We start from the raw sequence: 20,457 nt of genomic DNA on the forward strand, positions 1-20,457 counted from the left end.
TTACTCTTTTGTTTTGGATAGAATTAATTTCTACCTTGTCTCTGTTTCCTGAGAAATTGTGGGTGGAGGATGAAGGACAGGCAAGTCATAATCCTGGCTGCCCGAAGTGATCATGAGCAGGGCTCCTCCCTATGTGACTTTAGGCTGATTAGAAAATCCTCCTCTCCGAAGACATTTGACTTCCATTTGCTGGGAAATGCTTGTTAACTCTGATTTTGTTAGAACAAGTCACTTTATGGCCATCTGCTGGGGAGTTGTCAAAGCTGCCCACAATGTACAGGTCATCCCTGATGTTTGGTTATGCCCTGCGTGTTGTTAAGTGGGGCCTGTGGCTGGGGTGTCTCCCCCTGGTCCCTCAGTTCTCATCATGGGGCTTCTTTGTGGCCCTTTCACATCTCCTTCTCCTGACAGTGAACCCCCAGGCTTTGATGGGCTTTGGGAGGGGACTTGGAGCTGTCAGAGGTGACTGGAACCTCCAATTCCCAAGCCTTAGTGGAGTTCAGTTGCACGAGCTGGTTGGGTCCTCAGCCCTATGAACTTATCATTCTCTGTTCTGCCAAGTCATCCACCTATGCACTTACCTGTTCACTTTCAGGCTGCCAGTATATTACTGCTATCCCTTGTCTGCTGTCAGTTACTCTCCAGTTCTTGGGTGGCCCACATGGGTAGTCACTCGGATGAATATGCAGCTTGCACAGGCTTCAGGCTCAGGGGTGATGCTGCCAGGAGTCCCAGCCTCTGCTCTCCTCATGTCCAGACAGGCCTTGTCCCCCTTGTGGCCTTCAGAGCTTTGGGCTCAGCAGCCAGGCTGGAAGAAAGGGGCTCTTTTTGGCTTCCGGCCTGGCCCAGGCCACCCTTACTGGCCAGCTGGTTGTTGCCAGTGCCCTTCCTTGAAGGGGCCACAGGGGTGGGGTCATCCATGAGACCCACGTGGCTGAGGGAGGGAATGGGAGATTGCTAGAGAAAAACTGGGGTGATAGGGCCCAGAAAAGGGGAAATGGTTGCCAGACAGACAAAAGTGCTAGGTTACCCATTGTCGGTTTTTCCCTTAGTCTTTGGATGGTTGTAGGGATTGAAGCATGTTATGGAAGAGCCCCTAGGAAGCCACGGGTATGCCTTAAATGGGAAGTTGGGCTTCTGTCTTCTTTGTTACCATGATTTTGATCTGAAGATGGGCAGTATCTTGGCTTTTCTGGGTAGGGACTTGCTGACTGATTGCAAAAGCAAATGTTATACATGCATGGGACCAATGTCTGTGTAAAGAGATTAGAGGTCATAAGCACTCATTCCTCAGTGCTTCAGGAGGTGCTGTGGAAATTTCCGAGGAAGCCTGGGCCCATTTTCTGACTGAAGCTGTTCTTACCGTGTTGTGAGATCTCTGAAATGCGAGCTGCTCTTAGAGTACCTTCCCGCAGTTGGGGGAGTAGCTCAATCCCGGCAATGACCCCGAAACTGAGGGGTTAGCGGACCATGGCTGCCCACCACTTTGGTCTGTCCAGCCCCTGCCCCCTGCTCTGTCTGCAAAGCTGTTGAGATCCTCCTGCAACCTCCTATTAGTGTGTATATGTTTTTATTTTTTTTTTGCCTTGTGTTGCACTGAGTTTCAATAGTATCTCTGGTCTTTTTAAGTTGACGTCTCTCCATCTACTAACTTACAACATCAAAGTTGACAACACTTATATTCTCTTCTCCCTCCATAACGAATGCTTGGTCCTTGGGTTGATTCTAGAACCTGAGAATAGGTCTTACACGATTATGACTGTAGACAGGTGACAACATCTGAGCGAAGCAGTGGGCTCTGATTACCTGTCTTCCTGTTCATAATGATGACTTTATGGACCATGGGCAAACCTCTGTTTGTTTTGACACTCTCTGTGGGCTCACTGAGGGCTGTAGACTCCCAGGCCCCCTGAGTGCTCTCCCCACCTCCCCCTGGTTACTGTGGAGAGTATTGACTCAATCTCTTCTTGACCCTTCAGGAATCTCAAGCCTTGATGTCCAGGTCGTAATTAGCCCCTGAGGGAATCTCCATGTCCATCTTCCCAGTTCCCATTTACTTGTAAATGGACAGGTAGGTGGGCAGGGGGCCAGGGTCTAGCAGGGGACCCTGGCGCCTGTGCATGTTGCTTGACCCACTGAGGGTACTTCCTCCATAGTTGTTGAATAGGTTATTGTTGAAGATGAGGGATTTCCACTCTAGATCCCTGCAGAATGTGTGTACTAATGTTCCACCAAAAACATCCTTTGGGTGATCTACAGGAAACACATTAACCAGACAAGCTAGCAGACTCCATCCTTCCTTGGGCAGAGCATGGCCTTAGGAGGGAGTCAAGGCCTGGTTATACCTGTAGACCACAGTTCTAGGCTCCACAATACACTTAGTTAAGTGGTACTGTACACCTGTTTCTGTTTTCTCAGCTAACCTCTCTTGTGCTACTCCAGCCTCATGCACCCTAAAAAATAACCCTCTCTGTTTGAGGTATCAAGTCTCATTTCTAAGCCAGATGCTGTCTTGGAGCTTGGGATCACCATGGTAGCCTGGACCTATCAGGAGCCGCCCCTCGGGCAGAGCAGATGCAGTACCTTCAGAATTCTGGTGGGAAGGAAGAGCTAGCAGCCTCATCTGCCATGTGTACCTCTCCCTAGTGAGGAAGACTGTCTGAGTTTGTTGAAAGTTTGTATTTTCATTTTGGGAGATCGTATCTGTTCCTGTCCTCTGCTCATTTGGCCACATTTCTCCCTTTACTTCCTTCCTGCTCTCTTCCACCCTTTCCTCCTTGCATCCTTTCCCTGCTCCCTCCCTCCTGGGGACTTCCTCTCTCTGCCTACAGATACCCCACTTCTCAGTGGATTGTGCAGAGAGACCAGGTTCTTGTTCCTCTGCCTTTTCACCACCCCTGCGACTCCTCCTGACAGACCCAAGTTAAGGTAAATGCTAAACCAAAAGCTTTCTGTTCCAGAAAACAACCATGCCATCCCTTGGGAGGCAACAACAGTTCTGGCCATCTGAGGTCTAATGGTAACGGGTGAAATTTTCTTGTGTCACACTGTTTGGGGACCCTCCTTTGGCCCCTGTGTCTTCCAGCTAGCGTCTGAGCTCCTGGAGGGTAGGAACAGGCCTGCCTTGTTTTGAATTCCTCGTGTTTAGCGTGGTGCAGGTGCTTAGCAGAAGCTGGGGAAGGAAGGCAGAAAGGAAGAATGGAGAGGGGACATCTCTTGGCCCACAGTCACTGCCTGGCAAGCACACGACGCAGGGCTCTGGATTGCAAGTGCCTCCTGTCAGGGATTCCCATCAGGTTTTTGTCTCTGGCTGGGAAGATCTTTTCTTCCCCTTCCTTTCTCTCTATCTTCATGCCTTCTTCAAGCTACTTTCCTAGACTTTACCAATCATCAAGTGTACTTCTCTGTGGTTGAGTGAACTTCACAGCGACAATTAGACCACAGTGCTTAGAAAACCCTCCCTTAGCATTTTCTGTCACTCTTGTTGGTTCAGGGTCTGTAGTCTTTGGCAGTTACCACAGGATGATTCAACGGTTTCTGTTTCCACTCAGGGTTAGGTCCTCCAGGCTGTGCGGGGGTGGGGGGGTGGGGGGGTGGTTTCAGGGGAGTGGGCGGAGACTTTGGAGGTGGGCGGTCAGGTTGGTGATGGAGCTGTGGTATTTACTAGAAGACTGAGGGTTTCTCAGCTCACTGCCTCTGGGGATCCATTCTTCACCACCGCCTTTTGTTGGTGTGAATTCCTGGCTGTGGGTTGCACCTCAGTTCTTGATGGAGACGGAGCATTTTGATTTTTGCCATTTCCAACAAGAACAGATTAATAGGGGGGAGTTGATCCTGAGCCAAGCTGAAGCTGTCTCCTGAAGCAAAATTATAAAAAGGACCAGGATGGAGGAGCAGGTCACTGAAGCAGAGCCATGCTGGGAAACCAGAGTTGATTTTCAAGTTCTTGTCAGTCTTCATTCCAGAAACATGGGTGCTGCCTAGAATCATGTGGTGGTCAAAGGCTGGGCACCAAGGATGTTTCTCTTCATGAGGGCATTCAAATTTAGTGTCTAAAGATGTGCTTTCCATGACACCAAAACTGATTTTTGATTGAGATTCTGAGAAAAAAAATACACACAACCACTTTTTTTTTTAAAGTTGTTTTTTATTTGTTGGGTTTTTAAAAGGTTTTCCAAAAAATGCACAAAGATCTTTTTTGTTGTTGTTACTGTTGCCTTCTTTCTTGTCTCTTTTCAAAATGGGCTTTGAATTTTGGAATAATTTTCAATTTCTAGAAGAATTGTGAAAATAACACAGAGTGCTCCCATATGCCCCTCAGCCAGTCCCCTGCTATTGCTCACAGCTTATATAACCACAGCACGTTTATCAAAACTAAGAAAGCAGCATTGGTCCATTACTATTACCTAAACTCTAGACTTGATTAGAACTTTCTTACTTTTTCCACCAGTGTTCTATTTCCATTCCAGGATCCCATCCAAGATGCCACACTGTGTTTTGTTATCATGTTTGGTTTTTTTTCAGTGTCCTCCAATTTGGGGCAGTTCCTCAGTCTTTCCACCTTTTTCATCACCTTGCCACTTTTGAAAAATATTGGTCATGTATTTTGTTGAATATCCTTCAGTTTGGTTTGTCTGGTGTTTTTCTGATGTCTAGACCGAGGTTATGGGTTTTGGGGAAGACCATGAGGGCAAGTGCCCTTCTTGTCAATCATAGCAAGGGGTACATACTATCAACATGGCTTGTCAGTGGTGCTGTTAAGCCTGATCACCTGGGCAGGGTAGTGTTTATCACATTTCTTCCTTGTAAAATCACCTCTTCCCTCTGCAAGTGGGTCCCTAAGTGCAGCTGACACTCGGGATGGTAGTGGTGGTGTGGAGACTGGTAAGCTCAGCCTGCTAGAGGGGACAGTGGCTACACAAATTCTTTCTTACAGGCAGTTTGTCTCTTTCCCCTAATCTATTTACTTATTTAAACCATTTATTTGTATCTGTATGGACTCATGTATATTTATTTTATGCTTTGCGTAGTCCATTATTTATTTTGTTGTTCAGATTGTTCCAGCTTTGGCCATAGGGGGCTTTTACAGTTGGCTCCTCTATCCCTTTGACATGCCCCACAATTTTGGGATTTTTTTTTGAAGGACTTCTTTACTTTCTGATACCACAAGATGCTCCAGGCTCATCTATTTTTCTCTGCCCTGTCTTAGAATCAGCTATTTCTCCAATGAGCCCATGTTCCTTTTATTTGAGAATAGTTTCTAGAAACAAAGATGTGTGCTTGAAGGTCTCATTTTTACATAAGGAAATGATGCCCTACCACAATTTCCCTTTTGGTTGTCTACTTCCTTCCAGTATTTTATATTTAAAGATTTTAAACATGCAGTGGAATTGAAAGACTTTAACGTTGAGTTCCTTAAACATACCACTTAGATTCTACCATTAATGTGTTACTGTATTTGCTATATTACATATTTGCTCATTTACCCATCCCTTTATCCACCATATTTCATTTTTTGGAAGCATGTCGAAGTTGCTGAAATAAATAAGTACACTCCCTTCCTTGAAATAATTCAGTGTGCAAATCATTAACAAGACTTCAATATGTGTTCAGGCTTTTGTTTTGTTTTTTGCTGTAAAATGCAATGCAATGCAAAAAGCTTAAATGTACACACTCAGAGTTTTGACAAATACATACACCTATGTAACTCAAACCCCTATCAAAATATAGAACATTACCATCACCCCAGAAATTTCCCTCATGCCCTTTCCACTCAATCACTGCTCTTATTCTCCCAGAAGTAACCACTGTTCTGTTTTTTTTTTCTACTATGTTTTAATTTTGTCTGTTTTAGAATTTAAAGTAAGTGGAATAGCACAATATGTTCACTCAGCATATATTTGGTGGTATGTTAATTCAATTTAATCCTCTACAGCAGTGAAAATGAATGATCTACAGCTAGAGTAGACACCAAAGATGAATCTTATTAGCCGTGTTGAGCAAAAGAAATGAGCAAAAGATCCGTGTTGAGCAAAAGACACAAAAGAAAAAAAGGTCTAATCCCAGTTCTTTAATATTCAAAAGCAGTCAAAAATAATTTATGGAGTTCCAAGTCAGGAGAGCACCTAGCAGTGGGCAGGGAGAGAGGGAGTAATGATTGACAGGGAAACAGAGGGGAGAATCTGTGTGCTGGTGATGTAATATGATTCTCCTTGACTCGGGTAGGGATTGTACGGGTGTATTTTCTTTGTGAGAATTCATTAGGCTATAATTTTATGACTCATGCCTTGTTCTTGGTGTATTACATATTATTAAAGTGTTTAAAAATAAGATACTAGTTCATGCCCATCAGTTGTGTGTGTGTGTATGTGTGTATGACAATACTGTGTGTATTAGTTATCTATTGATATGTAACAAATTACCTCAAAACTTAGTATCATAAACAGTAATGTGTCTTATCTCACCAGTTTCTGTGGGTCAGGAATTTCAGAGCATCTTAGCTGGGTGGCTCTGGGTCTGTCATGAGGTTGCAGGTAGGATGTTGGCCAGGTCTGAAGTCATATAAAGGCTTGTCTGGGGCTGGAAGATCCCTCTCTCAAAATGGTCCACCCACATGGCTGTTGGTAGGAGGCCTCAGTTTCTCCCGTGGGGACCTCTCCACAAAGCTGCTTGGGTGTCCTCGTATCATGGCAGCTGGCTTCTTGAAGAGCAAGTGATTCAAGAGAGCTCAGCATGTTTTCTAGGTTCATACACGTCAAGTATTGTATCACTCATACATTCTTTTTTATCACTAAGCAATATTCCATTCCATGACTAAACCAGTTTATTTCTCTGTTCTCCTAGTGATGGATACTTGGGCTGTTTCCAGTTTGGGGCTATTATGAATATAGTTGATATGAACCTTCTTCTAGAAGAATTTTGTGAGCATTTTGTTTCTCTTGGGTAAATATCTAGGAGTATAATTGTTAAGTCATAGAGTTAGGTATATGTTTAATTTTATGAGAAATTGACTAATAGGCCTTTTCCCAAAATGACTGTATCATTATATATTTTCACAACAAAGTATGGGAGTTTCAGTTGTTCTATATCCTTGTTAACATACTATTTTTTTTTAGCCATTCAGGTGGGTGGATGGTGGTATCTCATTATGGTTTTAATTTCCATTTCCATGGTGACCAGTGTCACTGAGCACTTTCTTGTGTGCTTATTGGCCATTTGTATATCTTCTTTCGTGAAGTGTCTGTTCCCATCTTTTGGAGGGTATCTATTTGTGTGTGTGTGTGTGTGTCATTCACATGCATCATTTTGTGTAACCACCAACACAATCAGGACATGGAACTGTTCCGTCACCACAGAAACTTCCTATGTTCCTCCTTTAGAGTCAGATTCTCCCCATCACTCTACCCACTGGCGGCCACCAATCTATTCTTCATTGCTATAATTTGTCATTTTGAGAATGTCATAAAATTGGAAACATATGTGACTTTTTGAGATTTGCTTTTTTTCTCCTCCACACAAAGTCTTCGTTCAAGTCGTCGTGTGTAGCAGGAGTTCCCTCCATTTTATTGCTCAGCAGCCCATGGTGTGGATGTAACACACTTCTGTCCCCAGTTGAGGGACATTTGGGTTGTTTCTAGTTTTGGCGATTGCAAATAAAGTTGCTGTAAACATTCATGTATCAGTGTGTAAACAAAGGATTTCATTTCTCTTGGGTAAATATCTGGGAGTGGGATTGCTGAGTTATGTAAGTGTATGTTTCATTTTAAAAGACACTGTCCAACTCTTCCCAAGTGGCTGTACCATTTTTTATTCCCACCACCAGCAAAGGAGGGATCCAGCTGCTGCTCGGCATCCTCCTTAACACGTGATATTGTCAGTATTATTTCTTTTAGACATTCTAGTAGGTGTTTACCATTAGATTTCTTTTTTTAAGTTAGTACCTTGTAGTTTGGTTTTAATTCCACATGTGAAGCTACCCAGACAGGTGTCTTACTCATGTTGGATGTCTACACCCCACACCTCTCTCAGGGAAGATGAAATTAGTATCTTTTGTTTCAGTTCTTGCTTGTGGCATATCCTAGCTCAGAGGTTTTCAAGCTTGTTCTTAGTAGTGGCACCATTTTGTTTTTGTTTTTGTTTTCAAGCTAAATTCTACACAGGACACTAAAAGATAAGTCAGATGATGGCGGAGCTGCTAGGGGAAGAATTGGGCCCCCACAACTGTCCTCAAGGTGTCCCCCAGCTCCTAATCTTGACATTAACACCATCCACCCAGGATCTGGCCAAGGCTCTTAATTCACAGGGCCTCTGTCTGCAATCTGAGGTATAGAGAATATTTACCATATCTTCATATCTTACAGATTCAAGAAGACAGAGAAATTATATATGTTAAAATACAAAAAGGCATTATTGTTTATGATTTATACCCCATTGTTATATAAATGACATCTGAGGTGGCCTATTAAAATTGTTAAATGTGGAGGATGATATCTGAAGACAGAAAACACGCAGATATTCATGCTGTGTAGGGGTTTGGAGAGCTTGTGTGTGGGGGGTGTTCCTAAAATCCTGATCTTTTTCCATTGCAGAGATTGTTACTTTTTTATTGAAAGGTATTAAGAATTTACACATTCTTATTAAGATAATCAGGTGCTCAAGCTTTCAGGCAGGTTCTAAGACTTCATCCAGCTTTAACTTCTTTGTTGCAGGAGTACTTGGTGGCTGCCATTCAAGTGAAGAACAATTGCCATCTAGTGGTCATTTTAAGTGTACAATTGAAAATATCTAAAAAAAAATTTTTTTTAATGTCTTTTTTTAAAAGGTCTTTTAATATGATCCAAAAGTCGGAACACATAAAAAGGTAGAGTATTATTTCCCATTTGCCAAGTTTCCCCCTCTTCCGCCCACATACACAAAAGGTAAACGCTGTTAGTAGTTTCTGGTGTTTCCCTTAAGAGAATAAAAAAATAGCAACAACATATAGGCAAGCAAATATGTAGTCTTCTTCCCCACCCCCCTTTTTAACATATAGTACAGCAGTAAAAGTAATATATTCAGTTGTTTGCACCTTGCTTCTTTTCATTTAAAACATCTTGGCAATTTCCTTATATAGGCGTATAGACAGATTTTCCTTTTTATGTAATAATCTCACTGTATGGCTAGACCGTACTTCACTCAATCACTCATCTTTAAGATGTTTGCAGTGTTGTGCTATTTCTACCCATGTAACATTAAACTCATCTCTGGTAGTGCATTTTGGGAGTGAGGGTGGGCTGGGGAATGGGATAGACCTCTAATTAAAATGTCTCAACTTGTCTCTATTGGAAAATGTTTTTTAATGTCTCTTGATCCACATTTTTCTATTTTTTTTTTTTAATATTTATTTATTTGAGAGAGAATGAGATAGAGAGAGCATGAGAGGGGGGAGGGTCAGAGGGAGAAGCAGACCCCCCGCTGAGCAGGGAGCCTGATGCGGGACTCAATCCTGGGACTCCAGGATCATGACCTGAGCCGAAGGCAGTCGCCTAACCAACTGAGCCACCCAGGTGCCCTACATTTTTCTATTTTGAATACAGAATTTCTTTAACTTGGGTATTAATAGTTGAGAACTATTTATTAGTAACCCAGTTTTCTTGAGTTCTGTTTATGTTATAGTTTTTAATAATTTCTCAGTTCTTAGCCAGTGTGTGTATTATCTGTGCATTCACTGTCCTCACCTGATCTTGCAGTCTGTCTTCTTTTTTCTGCACAGATTAACATAAAATCATTACTCAAACTTGACTCCTATGAGGTGCTTGGTATCAGTATGAGCAGGAAGCTTAATTTAATATGAGAATAGATGTGAATTAAAATTTTAAAGTAGATGAATAACAACCATTCTATTGAAAAGTTACTGGAATGGAAATGTGAAGGAAATAGCTAATAACTTACGTTTTAGAATCTTGTCTGTATAACACACTTCATGGCATTCCCATAGGCTTTACTGTCTGGTTTTGTAGTGTGAAATGTCTCTTGATTCCCCTGCTCAGCAAGGAGTCTGCTTCTCTCTTTCCTGCTGCCCCTCTCCCCCATTCTCTCTCTTTCTCTCTCAAATAAATAAAATCTTTAAAAAAAACCCCACACAGTACATATTTCTTTTGTTCAAGTCTTTTCGTGTGTTCTTCGGGAGTGTTTTACAGTTTTATTCATATAAGTACATCTAAAAATTTATTCTTAAGTATATTTTTCTTTTGTTTTATAACTTTGGCAAGTGGAATCTTTTTTTCCATGTATTTTCAAACTGTTTATATAACCATATGAAAGCTACTGACTTTGATTACCTGTGTTTCTTGCCAAGCTGTTCTTGTTTGCAGTAATTTTAGTTGGTGGTCTTGAGGGTTCCAGGTACATAGTCATATTGTATCAGTTAGCTATGATGCAAAACATAGTGGTTCAAAAACAATATACATTTATTATTGATCATGAGTTTGTGGGGGCTGAGAGGTTCTTCTGACCTTGGCTCATTCATGAAGTCAGCTGTGGGTTGGATAGGCAGTTTTGATCTTGACCAGGCTCTTCCAGTGTGGGCCTTGCCTGGAGGTAGGCTGATCTAGGATGACCTTGGCTGAGACAACTGGGCTCTTCTCACATGTCTCTTACTTTATACCTTCTGTCCACATGGCAAACTAGCCTAGGCATGTTCTTAGATTAGCTCAAGCATATGTCTGTGGGATTGCAGAGGAGTAAGAGAGGAAGGGAAATGTATAAGCACTTTTCTAAGCCTTTGCTTTCCTCAAATCTACCAGTATCTTAATGACCAAAGCAAATCATGTGGCCAAGCTCAGATTCAAGTGGTGGGGAAGTACACTCTGCCTCTTTATGAGAATTGTAGGGTCAAAGGGCAGGGATCAGGGGAGGTCTAGCATAGGGGCCATTAATACAATCAATAAAACACATGGATCATCTGTATGTAGTTCTCCCTGTTTCTTTCCAATTTCAATTTCCTTAATTGCTTTCCCTTGTCGAATTGCATTGGCTAATACCACCAGAGCAACGTTGAACAACCACTTCTTGTGATTTTTTTCAGAGCCAGATTTTAGATTTATTACTTATACTTTTTCTGTTTTGATTTTCTACTTTTCTTGCAATAATTTATTTTTTTCTCCTTTCTTTTTTTTTCTAGCTTTAGTTAGCTGCTTAGCAATTAATGTTAATACCCTACCCTGATTCCTCTACCAAACCTGTACACTCATCTCCTAGCTGCTGTCGGTGTTGACTAGTATCAACTCACAGCTGAACTTCCTTGGAATTGTCCTTGATGTATGGGAGTTACCTTCCAAGGAAATGGCTGAGGTTATGCTTTCTGCCCATGACTGAAGGACAGGATGGGACCACTCCATGGTGCCATTTATACTCCAGGGTGTCCCACTGAATCAGGCTAAGGCTAGACTTCAGCTGAGCCCACATTTGGCAAGCTCCCCGGCACCCTGTATGCTCTGAAGACCTCCTGCACTAACTGATGCTCAGAACCCTACTGCACACCCACATTGCCAGTTGCCAGTGGCTTGCTCTTTTTCTCCATTTTTCTTATAAGATCACTGTATCAATTCTATGCTAGTATCTTTTTATTACTTATAATTGGATGATTTGAATATAATTGAATGATTTCTGGTCTGGCTTTTCTAAGAGGTTTCAGGGTTGGGGAGCAGGAGAAGCTGAGATAGGGGTCCAGGATAGTCCCTTTTCACAACATAGGAACTTTTCCCTTCCCTGCTGCCACAGAGATAGACTGCTTCTTTCAAACGTGGCCTGTCTATGTGACTGCATGTTGCCCTGACCCTGAACTTAGCTCAGGGGCCAGCGAGCCTTCTTACCTGCTTGCTTTTCTAGATCAGAGCTACAAGTTTTACCTCTCAATGTGTACAGCTTACATTTATTTAGAAAGTGAATTTTTACCTGCATTTTTTGAGAGTTGCCACCATTTGGCCCTTGTGCTGTGTGAGATCTCATTCTGTGGTTACTTGCGTTGTGTTACTCGCCACTTCCTCCTGCTCAAATCCTGCATCAACTCAGACACGTTTTACTTCTATGTTAGTATCTGGAGCGTTTTCCTGACTCTTAGTTTCATTGACAATAGAATGTTTATGTTCTTTCTTTTTTTTTTTAAAAGACTTATTTATTTATTTGAGAGAGAAAGAGAGAGAGCACACAGAGGGAGAGGGAGAAGCAGACTCTCCGCTGAGCAGGGAGCCCAATGTGGGGTTTGATCCCAGGACCCTGGGATCATGACCTGAGCCAAAGGCAGATGCTTAATGACTGAGCCACCCAGGCACTCCAGAATGTTTATTTTCTGTTCTCCTTAGGAAAAATGCTGATTTTATGCAGTAATGCTTATGCTGAAATCCCCACTAGTTGCTCTGAGATCAGGTCTACTAGCTGACTCAAAAAAAAAAAAAAAAAAAAGGCAAGATTCTTCTGTTAGGGGGTTTCTGTGTCCTTTCTTTTTTGGGGGGTTGGGGGTGGGCTTTTTTTTTTTTTTTTTTTACATTCCATGATGAATGGTGGGTCCCCTTGGATTTTTGTTACCTACCAACTGAATGGATGAGAGAAAGCCAAGATGGTCTAATTGGTTCTTGTTTGGTCTGGGGCAATTGGCCAGCAGGTTATTTAGGAAAAATGTTTAAATGTGAGACACTGTGCTGGTCCTGAGGGGCTACACAGTTCAAGACTTGGACCCTACACCCATGCAGTTTGTATTTCTTGTTGGGAATGAACTTTACATAGGAATAGTATGTGTGGTTGGCATGCTTTTTCGGATATACCTGAGAACACGGTCTCCAGGATCTAGTCATGAAACTATAGGAAACAAAGAAATTTAAGTTCAACCATCATTTAATATGGTGTACTGTGGCCAGGCCTTGGGTTGGTGCTGAGACTGTAAATATGGATCTAACACAGTTCCTGCCCTTGAGGAGGAGGAGGAGGGGTGAAGAAGCGTATGAAGGCAGATTAATAATATTGAGCACTTACTATATACACGCAAGCACTGGGATAAGCACTTGAGGTGACAATCCTCTGAGTTATGTGCAATTATCCATCCCATCTAGAGGACAGAGGTACTGGGAGGCCAGGTCACTTGATGTTGGTCACACAGTTAGTGACAGAGCCAGGTATCAAACCTGGGCGAGGTTTCTTCCAGGCTCAGGCTATGCTTTGCATTTAAGCATTTTAAGTGGCAGAGTGTAAACTCCCCTCCTGTGTCAGTTTAAGTTCATTGAGAAACAGACACCAGGATGGAACTAGATGAGCAAATGGCTTATGGGGTGGGAGGGAGTGGAGCACTTGAATCTGTGAAGGATGATGGGAAGGAGCTGGGGGAGGGGGGAGAAGCTTCGGAATGTGTGTAGGCATGTCTGACTCTGTGAAATGAGAGAGCAGAAAGGGCACAGTGGGGTATTAAGAAAGCCTCAGTGGGCCAGTTTGGGGTGGGGGGGGTGCTGGGTCTCCTGGTATAAGTTGCCTACTGGGCAGTAATGGCCCTAATTGAGAAGCTTGCCCTACCCAATCACCAGCTGGGAGCAGCCCTAGGGGAAAGTCGCCTGGGGTGAGTGCCACAATTAATTCCAAGGTATGGCAGCTGGAGGTTGTTGGTGGGTTCTCTTGAGGGAGACTCTAGGTGACACTCGTCGTGGCCACTACAGTCCACCCCTTGTACCACACAGATCAATCCTTCTCTCCCATCTTCCCAAATGCTGTTCTTGAGTCATCTCAGAAACATGAAAATCTTTTGTCCCTGCAGAGGGGATGTTGGAGTTCTGTTTTAAGGTCACCCTGTTAGGAAATCCCTTCCTTCTTTCCTTCCATTTTGACCCCACTGTATTGAACACAGGGTCTGCGTTACACACAAAGTAAGCCTTCTTTGACACACAGTATCAAACAAGAGCTGTAAAGAGACTAACAAAGCTGTCTGTTCTATCAGATACCTTGGTCCAAAGGCTCTACTCAGAGTCACCAAATCAATGTTTTAACACCCATTTTGTATTTGTTCTTCGCAGGTATGATTTAAGTCTGGATGAAATGAGAGCTTTGACCTTTCAGAGAGTGAAGTTTATCATGGGGCTACCTCTGTTAAAACGTGCCATTCAGGAACAGGTAAGTTTAAATGTTACTTTGCTGTGATGTGTGTATGAGTAAGTGAGAGAGAGAGAGACAGAGAGAGAAAGAAAAAGATTTTATTTTTGTTTTGTTTGTTTTTGTGACTTGTGGGAGCATGTTTATTTTGTCCCAGGGAAAACTGTCATCAGTATGGGGGAATGCCTTCTTCAGCCCCTTTTTTCTGCCCCACTCCCCGATAACCTAATTGATCTTCTTCCCTTGGCCCACACATTCACGTCTCCCAAGATCACAGGCTAGGCGATAGGGGAATCAGTAGAAGTAATGCTATACGTGTTCACAAAACAAATATAATTTGGGGCATAAAATTCAAATATCTGAGAAATGTAATGAACTAATTTTATAGGCTTTTAAAGCATTTAGACGTGTCTAAAATGTAGGAGTCTTGTTTGTCTGAACACTGCCATTCTAAACTCAGTTAAATTATTTTAGTCAGTTTAGCCTCATTAAAAAGAAAGAAGGAAAGAAAGAATATGTGATTAGAGAACTCCTTCATGATGTGAACATTAGGAGCTACATATTTTAGCCACATTTAAATCGATTTCCATTTCATTCAGCTTAATGGCTTCCTTAAACTGAACACTTTACATTAAACACAATGAAACAAAACAGAATTTCTGGTGAGAGCCCTAGGAGAGGGGCTTGAACTGGGGAGAAGCTTCAGCTTGTAGATGGCTGAGGAGTGGAGCCCAGCCCTCTTCTTGCCCAGTGCAGTTTGTGGAGGGGTAGTCTGAGGACTGAGGTGGTGGGGGTCTTCCCCATTCAGGGGGCCACTGAAGGCTTAGTTCTCTGTGGAATGTAGATCAGAGCCAGTGGGGGGCCTGAGGTCCATGTTCAAGAATAGATCTCTACCCTGTCACTCCTCCTTTGGTTGGCTGTCCGAAGGAGGCAAGGACAGACCTCAGCATCTTCTTGTCAAAAGGCAGAGCTCTGGTCCCTCCTGTTGAAGTACTGCGGCCACCTCCAAGGTGACAAGGGCACACTTAGATGGAGAGGAAGGAAGGAAAACACCCACATCATGTAGGGAAGGGTACTTGCCAAGCCTGAAAAATCATTTCATATCGAGTAGTTTGACAAAGTGGATTTCAAGCCAGTAAACCACCTCTCAATGGAACAAACATTTTGAGCTGTGAATACAACCAATAAAGAAGAAAAAAAAAAAAACCCTCAAAAGACCCCAACCCTCTTTGGTTTCAGCCACTTTATGAGAGTCTGGCCTCCAGTACATCTGGCATGGGGCTGGTTGGAAGGTGAAATCTTGACATGTGGTCAGTCTCCTGGTCTTAATCAGTTCAGTATGTCCCATGGCTTAACTTAGTGTCAATATTCAAGACCCGGATGAGGGTTGATCCTTTAGTGAAGTTTACTAATTGCTGCTTATCCCCCTGAGTCTGAAGGATTAGCCTGTGTAATCTTGCTCCTGATGAAGCTGTTGGTCCCTGGATCCAATTATCTTCCTATATTTGTGGCTCCCTTCGTGGTCTTAGGCAGCCCGGGTGACCCCGTCTTGGGTGATTAGGTATAGTTCCTGCAGCGGCCACAGGATTGGCCCTAGACAATCCCTCCAGTTCATTTCTGCAAGTTACTTCAGCCTATCTGGCGCTTCTCTCTGTGTGAATTCACAAAAGCCAATGAACCTGAAGGAAATTAAATGAGTCAGTCGTCAGTGCGGCCGGCTCATCTCTTCGGGTGGATGTCGTGAAACTCAGCAGCACATCTGTGTTTGAAGGCTCTCAAATTCCACCCTGTAAACAGCTGGAGAGGCTATCCACATCCAGTAATTCTAGAAGAAGTGTTACATGATTCATTCTGCCTCTTAATAAAAATATTGAGTCATGGCTGTACTGCCTGCTCAGAGAGCGTTCCAGGTCTTTCCATCCTTCCCTGGCCCCCATTTCGTGTTGCTGTTAGCTTTTGTGGATGATCCAATGAACTCCAAGGCAGAACGCTCTGTGTAATGTGTAATGATGATGTTCTCGAGGATAAATGAGGAGTGAGCCTCATTCGTTCCAGGTCTCTATGGACAGTCCACGGGCCAAGAATAAGCCATTAAAATAGTTCCACTCTGCCATCTGCAATAGATTTGAGATGTTCTAACAATTTCAAAAGGAAAAAATATCTGAGTCTGACTATAGAGTATACACACGTGTGTGCGCACACACACAGTGTGAATAACATCATTGCATCTCGCGGACTTTTTCTGCACCTGTTTCCAGTGATATCACATTTGTGCCCTTCAGCCAACTGTCCTCTCCTTCCCTTGCGGAAATCCTGCAGGGGGGTGGGGGAAGTCACTGACTCCCTGTATTTCCAGAGATGGGGAGACAGAGGACCCAGGTGGGAGATCTACTCTATGGCAGCGCTGAGACTGGAGCTGACAGAGGCTGATCCCCTGCACCCAAATCACCATAACCAATGATAACAGCTCAGACTTACAGAGTACCTATCTTAGGCCAGTCACAGCGCTAATGGATGATCTCATTTAATATCCACAACATCCAGAATGGTATTCCCATTTACAGATGGGTAAATTGAAGACCAGTAATTGGCCCGGGGCTATACAGCTAGTAAATTGTATATATAACTAGTGGAACACAGATTTAAACCCAGCTGGTCCTGCTGAGTCCGCTTCAATCTGGTGGTTCTTGCCCTTGGCTGCACACTGGAATTCCCTGGAGAATTTTCCAAACTCCTGCTATTGGGCTTTGGCTCAGGCCAATCAAATCAGCATTTAAATTTCCCAGGTGATCCAGTGTGTGTCCTGTCTTGGCTTGAATACTGCTCTCCACTATCCTTCTTTCCTGGTATCCTGTACTGTCTACCCTGAATTGTTCCCATTCAGCATTTGGTCTCTGGCAATCATGGTTCTGGGCTGACTTATAGGAATGCTCCATCCCAACATTTGCTTTCCCCAGGAGGAAGACATTTGGGATCAGGCTGTTCCTGGCCAACAGGACTGAGGAGTGGGGGCAGATATTTGAATAATGAAGCACCCATTCTATGACTGACCCTCACCCCCCCCCCCATCATCTTCTCTCTCACTCTGAATTCTGCTTGTCCTCATCCTCATGATCCACAGCAGTGCTGGGCATGGCAGCATCATTATTATCTAAACCAGTGGTTCTCAAGGTATGGTCTGACGATCCCTGGGGGTACCCAAGACCCATTCAGGTACTACCTGAAAAGTAGGTATCCAACTATGTGTGCATGACACCAGATTTTCATCATAAACTTCAACCAAAATAACATATGGTAACAGATGGAGTGCGGAAGCAGATGTGAGAGTCTAGCTGTCTTTCATTAAGCCAAATGCTACAATAATTTGTAAAATGTAAAACAATGTCATTCTTCTCACTGATTTTTTTGGGGGGTTGGAAATTATGGTTATTTTCCATAAGAATTATGTTATTTACATGTAATCGGTATAGTATTGTTATTTTTAACATAAAATTTAAAAAATTCTCAGTTTTAATTTCTAGTGTGGTAAATTAACAAAAGCTCTTTGGAATCTCTGATAATTTTTAAGAATGTAAGCAGGTCCAGAGACCATAAAATTTGAGAACCACTGATCTAAATCATCCACTGTTTTCTCAGAAAGTCCACTCTCAGATCAGCTTGAAAGGGAACTGGCAGGAGACTTATATTTATATTTATTATACTATGGCTTTCCATTTATATTATATTTATTATACTATAATTATTATTTCAGTTAGAATTTAGTCTCAGTTTGGGATGGTTTTTGTTTTTGTATTTAAAGAAATACCAGGTGGGTGATCATATCTAAAATGGAATAAGATTCTGAGGTCAGCTCACCTTAGAAGGCATTTGGGAATGGGGAGAATGGTTGCATTCCTAATTAACGCCTAAAAAAAGGAGCAGCCTTTCCCAGGAAGATACATGGAAGCCACGGGTGTGTTGTGGAGAAGGAGCTCAGTAGAGAATATGCCAAGAAGGTGAGGATGTCTCCTCTGCCACTAGCCCTTTACACCAGCCCATCTCACCCAGGCCTGCTCTGCTGCCCACACAAACCAGTGCCAGCCCTGATTGGTCCTGCAGACCATGACCAAGTACACCTCCCCCGCCCCATCCCAGTACTGGTTCCTGACCTACTTTGAGCTCTTGGCTTTAACACCCTAGCCTTGGCTCTGCCCTTGGCCCTCTGGCTTCTGTTTGTACTGGAACCCAGGCTTTTCCTAGTGGGTTGTGACAGGCTGCCCCTGGCTCTCAGTCTTGTGTGCTGCCTTTGGCAGGAGTCCCTGTCCCGGCTCCAGCTCTATGGACTTGGACCCTGGCCACTTGGCCAGCAGTCTGGCCAGACCAGCCCTGGCCATAAGGGATGCCGTGGAGGATTTGAGCAGAGATGACAGGACTGAGTGGCCTGTTTACAGAAGTTCCTCTGTGTAGATTGGCAGCTGATGGCCACAGGAAATACTTGAAAGAGCATGCCAGGGAGTGAGTTGGGATCCATGCAGGGACGGACTCTAGGGTAGCCGGAATCCTGGTGTTCTTTATTTACTGCACTGTAAACAATTTGGTTTAATGAAAACTTCTTATTTTGAGGCTTAGTTATTATTCTTACAGTGAAATATTAGGTTAAAAATAACAATAATTATTACTTGCTATAATTTGCTAAGTCCCTTCTACGTGCCAGGTGAGGCGATTCATTCATTTTACAACCATTTATTGAACACCTATGATGAGCCAGGCATTGTTCAAGAGGCAGTGAACAAAGCAGGCAAAACATACCTGTTTTTATGGAGCTTATAGTCTGGGAGGGAGCAGACAATAAAATAATGAACAAGTAAATTTATGGTACATCAGATGGTTGTCGATGCTGCCGATAAAAATCAAACATGGTGAATAATAAAGTGATTGGAAACACTTAAATAATCAAACATGGTAAATTGGAGAAGAAGTAAAACTGTCTCTCTTCACAGATAACATGATCTTATATGTAGAAAACCCTTTTACATTAAAATTAATGTAAAATAATGCACTTTCCATTAACCTAAAAGTAAGCTCATGCAATAAGCTGTTCATCAATATGATACATTCATCATTACATGCTGTCAATATTGATAAGTTATGTGATTACACTAGTAATCAAAAAAATTTCCAAAGTACCTAGGAATTTGGTAGGAAGCATGAGCTGCCAAGAGAAGAGGTATTAAATTTAAGGCAAGAATTTGGAAAATCCCAAACTGTCAGAATACTACACTGATGTTGTAAAGGGAGAAAAATATCCTTAGAGCCATGGGAATGTCACCTTTCATTGTTCCTGATATTGGGCTTTCCTGGCATGGTCAAGGCCCCTGGGGAGACCAGAAGTACAATCGCTACATCTAGCCTTTGTTACAGACTTCTCCCAGCACTCTGCTCAGGTGCCCTACTATGTGGCCCCAGCAGAGGATCAGCAGAGAATAAGGAACCGGCAGAGAGTAAGAAAAGATAGGTGTGGAGGCCATGGTTAGAAGTTTGGATTTTCTTGCAAAAGTAACTGTAGTCATTGGGGAGTTTTCACAATGGTGGTGGGGTGGGGGAGGAGAAGGGGAAGCACAGCATGATGTTTATTTTTAAAATATCATCGTGCCTTGATCAAAATTTACAGGTTGATTCAAAAACACATATATGGAAATGCACAAGACCTGGAATTGTTAAAGCAATTCTGAAAAAGGACGTATTTGGAGGACTTTCACTACTTGATTTCAAGACTTATTATAAAGCTACTCAAGATTATGTGGTATTGGCATAAGGACAGACAAATAGATGGATGGGACATTGTGGAGAGTCCTGAAATAAACCCATACATATATGGTCAATTGATTTTTTAACAATGTTGCCAAGGCAACTCAATGGGAAAAGAAAAGTCTTTTCAACGAATGGTTCTGGAACAAGTAGATAAATATATAGAAAAAAGTTAACCTTGATCCCTATCTCATACTACACACAAGAATAATTTGAGAGGTATTATATACTTAAACATAAGTTCTAAAATTATAAAGTTTGTAGAAGAACAAAGGGGAATGTCCTTCTGACTCTAGGATGGGCAGAGGTTTTTTAGAGAAGACCCCCAAAATGCTGAACATGTCAAAGAAAAAACTGATAAATTGGTCTTTATCAAAATCAAAAACTGTTTTTCATCAAAATACATTGTTAAAGAGAATAAAAAGGCAATCCACAAACTAGGAAAAAGTATCTGCAGTGCAGTTATCTGAAAAAAATTGTGTTGAGGTATGAAGAATTTGTACCCTGAATATATAAAGAATTCCTAGAGCTCAATGATAAAAGGACAAACAACCCAATCTA

At 42.6% G+C, this 20,457-nt stretch overlaps 1 protein-coding gene across 1 annotated transcript in view; it reads left to right on the forward strand.

Annotated features, from left to right (window-relative positions):
- Positions 1-2,892: 2,892 nt before the first annotated feature.
- Positions 2,893-20,457, forward strand: part of ACOXL (acyl-CoA oxidase like) — a 322,912-nt gene continuing 305,347 nt past the window's right edge. Inside the window, exons 1-2 of the mRNA XM_035001042.1 lie at positions 2,893-2,928; positions 14,034-14,130. Of these exons, the coding sequence (XP_034856933.1) occupies positions 14,056-14,130 (75 nt within the window). The 5' untranslated portion in view covers positions 2,893-2,928; positions 14,034-14,055. The remainder of the gene's footprint in view (positions 2,929-14,033; positions 14,131-20,457) is intronic.

This window comes from Mirounga leonina, unplaced genomic scaffold, assembly GCF_011800145.1.
Source record: "Mirounga leonina isolate KUSES-001 unplaced genomic scaffold, KU_Mleo_1.0 Mir_125, whole genome shotgun sequence".
NCBI classification, from domain to species: Eukaryota; Metazoa; Chordata; class Mammalia; order Carnivora; family Phocidae; genus Mirounga; species Mirounga leonina.